General features: G+C 42.3%; 1 protein-coding gene across 3 annotated transcripts in view; it reads right to left on the bottom strand.

Moving 5' to 3' along the window:
- Window positions 1–8007, bottom strand: part of TRAF3IP1 (TRAF3 interacting protein 1) — a 44033-nt gene extending 36026 nt beyond the window's left edge. For 2 of the 3 annotated variants that reach the window (XM_068686172.1, XM_068686171.1), the window contains exons 1-5: window positions 7783–8005; window positions 6665–6733; window positions 2395–2556; window positions 1137–1277; window positions 532–996 (exon numbers count right to left, since the gene is read on the bottom strand). In XM_068686172.1, coding sequence (XP_068542273.1) covers window positions 532–996; window positions 1137–1277; window positions 2395–2556; window positions 6665–6733; window positions 7783–7905 — 960 coding nt within the window. In that variant the 5' untranslated portion in view covers window positions 7906–8005. Of the gene's footprint in view, window positions 1–531; window positions 997–1136; window positions 1278–2394; window positions 2557–6664; window positions 6734–7782 lie in introns of all 3 variants that reach the window. The other variant, XR_011097729.1, reaches the window with a different exon arrangement.
- Window positions 8008–8258: the final 251 nt, after the last annotated feature.

An 8258-nucleotide genomic window follows, 5' to 3' on the forward strand; every position in this document is an offset into this window, starting at 1 on the left:
AAAAAATAAATGCAGACACATGACTCTATCCTATGGGTTCTGCTATGGAAGAAGTAAGCTCAAGAGATAGATTAATGACCAGTTATGAATCAAAGAAACTCTTCAGTCCCCATCCCAAAACCGAGCTATGGCTGCAACAACAGCATGCATTATTGGGAAGACATGTGAGGATGCAAGTACACAGTTCCATTCGTTGCTAGCACACACCTCTGCCAAACAGAATCAAATGTAGTGAGGAGAATTCAACAAGCACAGGTAAGAAAATAAACTGCTTGTTAGATGTTCAGAAAGCACAGTCAGACGAGTCCAAAGGCTCAGAGACAGGAAGGTACGCACACAGCCTCAGCCACATTCTTACAAGATCAAGTCCATACCAAAAAAAAACTTTCAATTCACGAGAGTAATTGCTGTTAAAGAAAGTACTTAATCGTTAAGTGAACATACAAGACACAACCATTTCAAAAAAAAATAATTCAGTCCTTACCACAGCATGCCAGAGGTTATTTTTCTCTGAAATAGAATTCCAATTACCTTTTTCTCTGCTTTGTCCTTTCCATGTTCTTTTACATGCTCCCCATCTTTTCCTTTGTCCCTTTGCCTATCCCTGTCCCGGTCTTTTCCCCTTTCTCTGTCTTTTTCTCGGTCTCTGTCCCTAGCCTTATCTTTGTCTCTTCCTTTCAATCTGTCTGTTTCTCTTCCTCCTTGATTTTTTTTCTCCCTTTCCTGTCCTTTATCACGTTCAGCATCATCTTCTCGTTCTATGTCTCCTTTCCTCTTGTTTTTTTCTGTTTCTCTTCCTTGTTTGGTTGTTCTGCTTCTTTCTCTTTCTTGTTTTTCCTCTTCCTTAAAGGTGTCCTTTTCAGCGTCTTTGTGCCTGTCTTCATTTTCTTTCTGTTTATCACTTTCTTTTTCTCTTTCTTCACTCTCTTTGGAATCTCCTTTGGGTTTTCTGTCTCTGCTTGAGCTTCTGTCTTTAATTTCAGTATCTCCTTTTCCCTAAAATAAAGTAAAAACTAATATTTAGTGTCAATACACAGCAAGTTTATAACATGGTTACTTTTTACAGTAAAATGCACACGAAAAGAAATTTTAAAAAATAATGGCAGCCACTGTACCCGAAAGTTGCAAATGCCTACCTCTTTATCCCTATGGGGTTTTTGTTCTTCTGTTTTGGGCTCTCTGCTTTCTTTATCTCGAGATTTAGAGGACGGAGGTTTCCCTTGAGCATCAGCTCTTTCCCCAGCTAAGATCCTTTTTACAGCAGCATCACTGGAGAGCTGCAAGAAACAGAAGAGTTCCCTGAAATGACTAGGTTATTTCGTTATTATCTTATTTCTTCCTAACTCTGTAGTCAACATGACTTTTTTTCCTTTTGAAATAAAGCTTGTATTTCTGCTCTTCCAAAAACATTCTTTCACAGGCCTTTAAGTTAAACATCTCTTTGTAATTCTCATAACAATGTGACTATATGTACTAGGACTATATACATGCACCATGCTTTTCATTAGAATTGCTAATTCTGCTAACGTACATAAAAAAAACACACATGCACCATCACATTGCTGAGGAATTCTTCCTGAAACAGAATTTGCTTTTAGATCGCTAAAACCGATTCTGCCCTAAGGGTTGACTCCTGATTTGTAAATATAAAACTATGGATTTTTGTGGGTTTTCACATTTGGACACTAACATCTGCACATTAGCCACATTTGCCTGAACTATATAAGTCCAAGCAGCATGGTCAGCTTGTCACTGAAAGCATCAAGCTAGAGCCTGAAGCAAAACTTTTCCACAATGCACATCAAGCTTATGCTTTAACTAAAAAGCCAAGGGGCTAATTATCTTTGCTCAAGTGGGTAGACGATATCCTTTGGATATTAAATCTCATCACACCATGCTACGAGACTGCGCCATCAAGAACATTCTCTAACTCATCCCATCTAAGTGTACACGTTCATCAACTTCCTCCTTCCTGATCTGAAGCAATCTATGTAGAAGAAGTCTGTATAGAACACTCAGCTAACTAAAAGAAAATAATATACATTTAAATTAATAGATTATCAGACAAAGATTATCCGAATAAAATCTCCATACAGCTTGTACATATTATAGGACTTCACTGTGAAATATACACAATTTGTTCACATTCATAACTTCAAGGGTTTTCAACTAATATATCCAGAATGTATTTGTGTGGGGACCTGGCTCAAACTCTGCTAAGGATCACATATTATATTTCTGTTAATATTATTAATAATTATTATTATAAGTGGTGACTTAACACAGCATACCTTGTGTAATGAGTGTCAATGTCTGTCACAAATAAGCTCTGAAACTATGTAAAATAAATAAATATGTAACTATGTATATAAAATATATATAGTGATGTCATACCTTATTTAAGCAACACTTCCCAATCGCTTGAAGAAATTCATTTGTTTTTTCAGGTTCATGTCCAGCCACAACACGTGCTGGTTTTACTGCCAGTGGCTCTCCTGTTACCATTACAACAGCATCAATTGCCTTCTGAAGGAAGCTGATTTTGGCATCTTTATCCTAGAAAAACAACAATTAAGAAATAATATTGAGACTCTAAAATAATTCCGTGTACCACCTAAAGGTTAGGAAAGCTCCAACGGGAGGAATGGCTGCAGAAAGTGTCAGGACAATAGGAGCAGCTGAACTGTGGCTCATGAGGAAGCTTTGACACAGATGCCAGGAGCCAAAGCATGGCTGAGCTCCCTGGGGATGAAGCACCATGAGCCACCCTGCCCACGCCTCAGGGTCACCCTGCGAGGGCTGGGAGCCCAGCTTAGACCTACCCCAAAGCAGTGGAGCCTCTTAGGAGAGCAGTTTCCAAACCTGGAACAAGGGATGCATTTGTGCCTAAATCTCTGTGCTTTTTTTAGACTCTCCAAGGTGAGTTGTGAATTTGGAGAGACTCAGGCATGCGGGGATTTGGGCACGTGGTTTGTAAGGTCAGGGAAGTGGGCTACCCTGCTTTAGTTAGCCACTTATTTCTGATTAAGAAGTAACAGCTTCGAGCAAGGATGAATATTGAACTTCAATGGCCAAATTAAAAGTAGAATTTTGTGGTTTGTGTGGGTGGGTTTTGTATTGTTTTTATTATTATTATTTTCTTTTAAGTGTATTTATCATTGAGCTGCAGTACACTTTCTGACACTTTGTTTTCAAGAGAATAAATACATGTTGCAGAAACTACAATTTTGTATAAGAAATGATGCAAGCATTACCAAAAGAAACACTAAAGAATAACAACAGCATTGTTACAAGCAGTTATTGCTCAGGAAGACAACTATGTTGCAAATTTTTCGACACAGGAGTCCCAGTCTTATGAGACTTGTGAGTCCAAACTGAAAGGCTTAACATGCTTATACACGTACTTTACAAACCAGACTTAACAGTGAGTAAAGAAAACATACAAAGGATGGTGGCCAAGAGATACAGGCACATACTTTATCTCCACAATTACCAGATGTGTTTTAGTTTTACAATTACAATCAACTTTCCCCAAGTACCCTTTAGCAAATGCGATGACTCTTGGTGATTACAGGAAAACATTACAAAAATAAGAGTGAAACAAAACAACACCCACCAACTAAAATGTTATCGGACAGTTCACAGCACTGAGAATGAAATCATGGTGTGAAGTCTCTGCAGCTGCAGAATACTGGTGAGGGGGCATGGATTTATTCATAAAGCAGAGTAAAATTCAAGGAGTTTTACCAGTCCCATCACAGAAGTCTACTTACTCATCCTTTACTTTCTTGAGTGGAGATAAAAATACCTTACTAGCCTGTTAAAAAGCAAACCCATGTGAGAAGAGTTCTCTATGTGTGTTTTAACAGGTGTTGGTTTGGAAGAGTATCAGCTAAAAGATTTAAGCCTATAACCAAAAACCTGACCACTGACATTTCACTTACTTCAGCGAAGTGAGCAGTTTTAACTACCTGGTAAAACACCTGATTCTGCACTGCACTTCTTTATCGTCTGGGCATCTCAGGAGCATGGATCCAGAACAATCTGGACCTAATCTGACAGATATACCAAAATAAAGGAGAGCACCAGAAGCCAGTAATTCCTCAACTGAGCAAGGCCACGACTCTTTAAAGGCCATCTGGCAGCATTATCTGCTCCTGTGGCACTGGAGCTTTATGTGGCTATCCGTGTGATATCCCAAGTCCCAGAGCTGCTCCATAAACAAGACCTGGGTTGTGCTGCAAGCATGTGAATGATAGCAAAACGCGTGGGAAGACGGTCTCCAGAGCCAGGGCACTTCCCATCTTCAACTCTTCCGAATAGATTAAAACAAACAACTGCCACATAGCTAGGATTTTCAGATGTCTCCATCAACATCAGGGCCACTTCACCCTCACCAGTGATCCCTGCATTCAAAAACAAAAAAGAAAGGAAATGCTGCACCCTCCTTTGATTAAAATAGTTGTCCGTCTTTTCACGGACATATGCAATCTGTTAATTCAGGGAAGGAAGCAGGACATTATTCTAAATCAAACATTTTAAGATAAAAGTGATCCAGAAGTCCCTCCGATGTCTTTGTCTTTTTCAGCAGTTACGTTATCAGTGATTTCTGTCTGAACAAGAAATCTTCATGTAGACAGGGAGAAACTTACAGATCCCACCTGGATCAGTAAATAAAGTTCTACCAGAATAAAGACAAACAGCTGAAACAGTGCAGTGAGCTTTAAAACCACCAAATAAAAATCATTTTCTATTAAACAAAGGCTGTGCCATGTGGGAGAGGTGAGTTAAAACCCAACCCAAAATGGTTGCTGCACGCATGAATGCCACCATGCAGCTCTGAAAGGGATTTCAAGACCAAGAGCCAGCCCCAACAGCCACAGAGGCTGACCAGGACACTGCCGTGGCTTTGGGCTTTCGTAGTTTCAGTCTGTGCTTCTTGAGATCTTTAACTGCAGACAGTGATTCTTCCTGGCCCACAGCAAGCAGACTGGACGACGGCACTACGAAGGCTATTTCACAGCAAGCACAAACCTTTCTGTTCTTGCAGAAAGCACCCTGTCCATCCCAGGTCTGTGTGCCCATTGCCAGATCATCACACCAGAAGAGCATCGTTCCCAGAGATACATAAGGCAGATCTCCATCATGTATACAGCAATCACAGCACGTACTCCAGCTGCTGCTCTCAGCCTCCAGCCGCTGCTCTCAGCCTCCAGCCATCTGCAGGTAGCTTTGGTCTCCACAGAAAGATTCCTCCCCTCCTACCACAAAATGCTAACTCTCCTGGTTTTCTTAAACTCCGACAGAAATCACAGTAAGGAAGCATCCCTTGACAGACAAATCTTTCTCCCAACTTGTGCTTTGAAAAGAGGTACACAAGCTAGAGACATTTTCCTCAGCATTTTCATCTCCTTTTCCTGAACGCCTGAAGACAAGATCTTATGGACTGCAGGAAAAAGCTTGAAAAGAGCTACTCAGGAGGTTAGTGCAACTTCACAGATACCATGGTATGTAGGTATTTGTATCTACATACAAAGACCTGCCTCAGAGCTGCTAGGAAATGGTTTTTCAATCGACAAAAGAAAAAATGAATAGTGCTCTGCAAACAAGAGACAGCACATGCTTAGCTGCTCACCTTCACTGACCCTGTTGTCGAGCTTCAACAGGGAAAGCATGAACAAAACCAATCAATTGTATAATTAATTTTAGTTAACCCTGCAACAGCAGGCACAGTCACAGAAATAAACGTAACTATAAGGCCAATAATTAGCTGTGAGCAGTGCATAAGCCACCCATGCAACTGACTGCAGGGTTGGTAAGCCGACGCTTTAGTTGCTATGTTAAACAATCACCAAAGGATGTAGCTGTTTAACTAGCAACACTCCACAGGCATTGTGTGCCACAAGTGACACAAGTTTTGAATCAAGTTGGTTGGTGGGGAAGTCAGCAGCCCTGGCTCAGCAAAGAGGCAGACACTGGGAGAGCAAATACAGCCTGAAGTCATCTGTGCACTTAAGAAAAGCATTTCTCAGTAACAGCATTAACTTCCCTCAGTAATTGGCCATCCACAGACAGTAGTAAAAATGCTATAGAGTGCTTATAACAGATGAGTGCCTTATTATAATTGTATTATAAAGCAATAATATTTAATGTATGTGTATACAGCACACAGATATGCCTGTATATACACACATTTTTTAAAAAGCAATAAGTAAAAGAACATGCATTTTATCGATAGACCTCCAGACTCAGGAAAAAGCTGTGTGCGGATTTCTAGTGTTTGAGATTTATTATCAGTGCCAGACTGCTTCAAGGCAAGTTCCCCACATAATGGTTATCATTATCTGCAGTACAGCAGACGTTTGGAAACCTAGGTTTAGTCATCGCTTAGATCTCTCTGTTTTAAGATGTGCACAGGAATAGTTCTTTAAACATGACAGCTTGTTTGTCCACCCACTGAGCTATACCTATAAATGTGATCTATAGGTGTTTACCCTACACATTGCATAATTTAACCAACAGGCTGCAAATATCCTTTTAAAACTTCTTCACAGTGTTAAAGGCAGGCAGCAGAAGCTGAACACAAAAAAGACCAGAAAGGCTTTGTGTCAAGTTGCAAAGTGTTCATGTTGAAGCTGGATAAACAGGGAAGTTTCATACCCACCTTGACATTATCTGATTTCAATTCAAACTCTGTGTAAAGTCCTTTCATAAAACCTGTCACTCTGATCACCTGGAAGACAGAAGAAAAGGCACAACTTAGGAGCACTCAAAGGTTTCTGTGGGATAATACTCAGGTGGCAGCAGCAGGCATAAGGGCCTGCTTCACTTCCAGAGGCAGTGCAGCATTTGGCAGGATCGGGGCTGCTCGTGTCTGTGCACCAGGGAGACGTAATCCTTGCTTACAGCTCCGGCCTCCCTCCTGTTTAATTCCACCTTTAACCTTGGCAGACGTGGGACACCCGCAGCGTTAACGCTGGCACACGCACTTCAAAGACAGCTTTCTGCTGTTACCTCTTCGTGCACAGCCACGTGTGGAACCAGAAGCTCAAGGAACTGATACGTATATACTAAAAACAGATAAAAACCCTACTGTCTCCCCACTGACCTCTTTGTGCACAGCCACATATGGAACCAGAAGCTCAGGGAACTAATAGATATATATTTGAAAATAAATTAAGAAACTATTATCTCCCCTGTGATGTCTTTCAGCACAGCCGCGTATAGACCCAGAAGCTCGGGAAATTGATACACACATATATATTAAAATAAATAGAGAACTACTGTCCCCCTGCTGATGTCTTCGTACACAGTGAAGTATGGAACCAGAAACTTGAGGAATTGACACATATACATTAAAAATAAATAAAAAAACTACTATCCCCCCACTGTCTTCTTCATGCACAATCGCATATGGAACCAGAAGCTCAGGGAACTGATAGATATATATTAAAAATAAATTTAAAATAACTACTAAACCTCCACTGACCTCTTCGTGCACAGCTCCATATGGAACCAGAAGCTCAGGGAACAGACACGTATATATTAAAAATAATTTAAAAAACACTGTCTGCCCTCTGAGCAACTCGTGCCCAGCCACGTACGGAACCAGAAACTCGTGGGACCGCCAGATACATTCTAAAAGCTCACGGAACCGACCCGTATTAATCAACCCACCCCCAAAATCCCCTGAAACCACCCCAAAATCCCCTCCCCCCCCCCAACACCCCGCAGGGGGCGCGCTGCCGGCCCGGCCCCCGTTGCCTAGCGACGGCGGCGCACCTCGGCGATGAGGTCGTGCAGGTAGCGGAAGGGCGGCCTGCTCAGCAGCCGGTCGGTGAGCGGCGGCCGCCGGATCACCCGGCCCAGGGCCTCCCGCGTCTGCCTCAGCACCGCCTCGTTCATGGCCGCCTCACAACGACAACGCCGCCCTCACCGCCGCCACAGCCCCGCCGCCCGCCCGCCAGCCACCGGCCGTCCCGGCCTGCCCCGCGCTGCACAGCGGCCCCGGTGCGCAGGCGCGCGCTGTCGCTAGGCACGGCGCGGCGCGGCCCTAGCAACCCGCCCCGCCGCCATCTTAGGGGCCCGGGAGGGTGGTAGGGTTGGGGAAAAAGGCGGAAAAAGGCGGAAAAAATAAAAACAGAAAAAAAGCAAAAGACAAAAAAGCAAAAAAGAAAAAAGAAAAAACAGAAAAGGCAAAAAAAAAGCAAACAAAAAAAAGCTAAAATAAAAGCAAAAAAGGCAAAAAAAAGCAAAAA

This window comes from Anas acuta, chromosome 6 (assembly GCF_963932015.1).
Source record: "Anas acuta chromosome 6, bAnaAcu1.1, whole genome shotgun sequence".
Classification (NCBI taxonomy): Eukaryota; Metazoa; Chordata; class Aves; order Anseriformes; family Anatidae; genus Anas; species Anas acuta.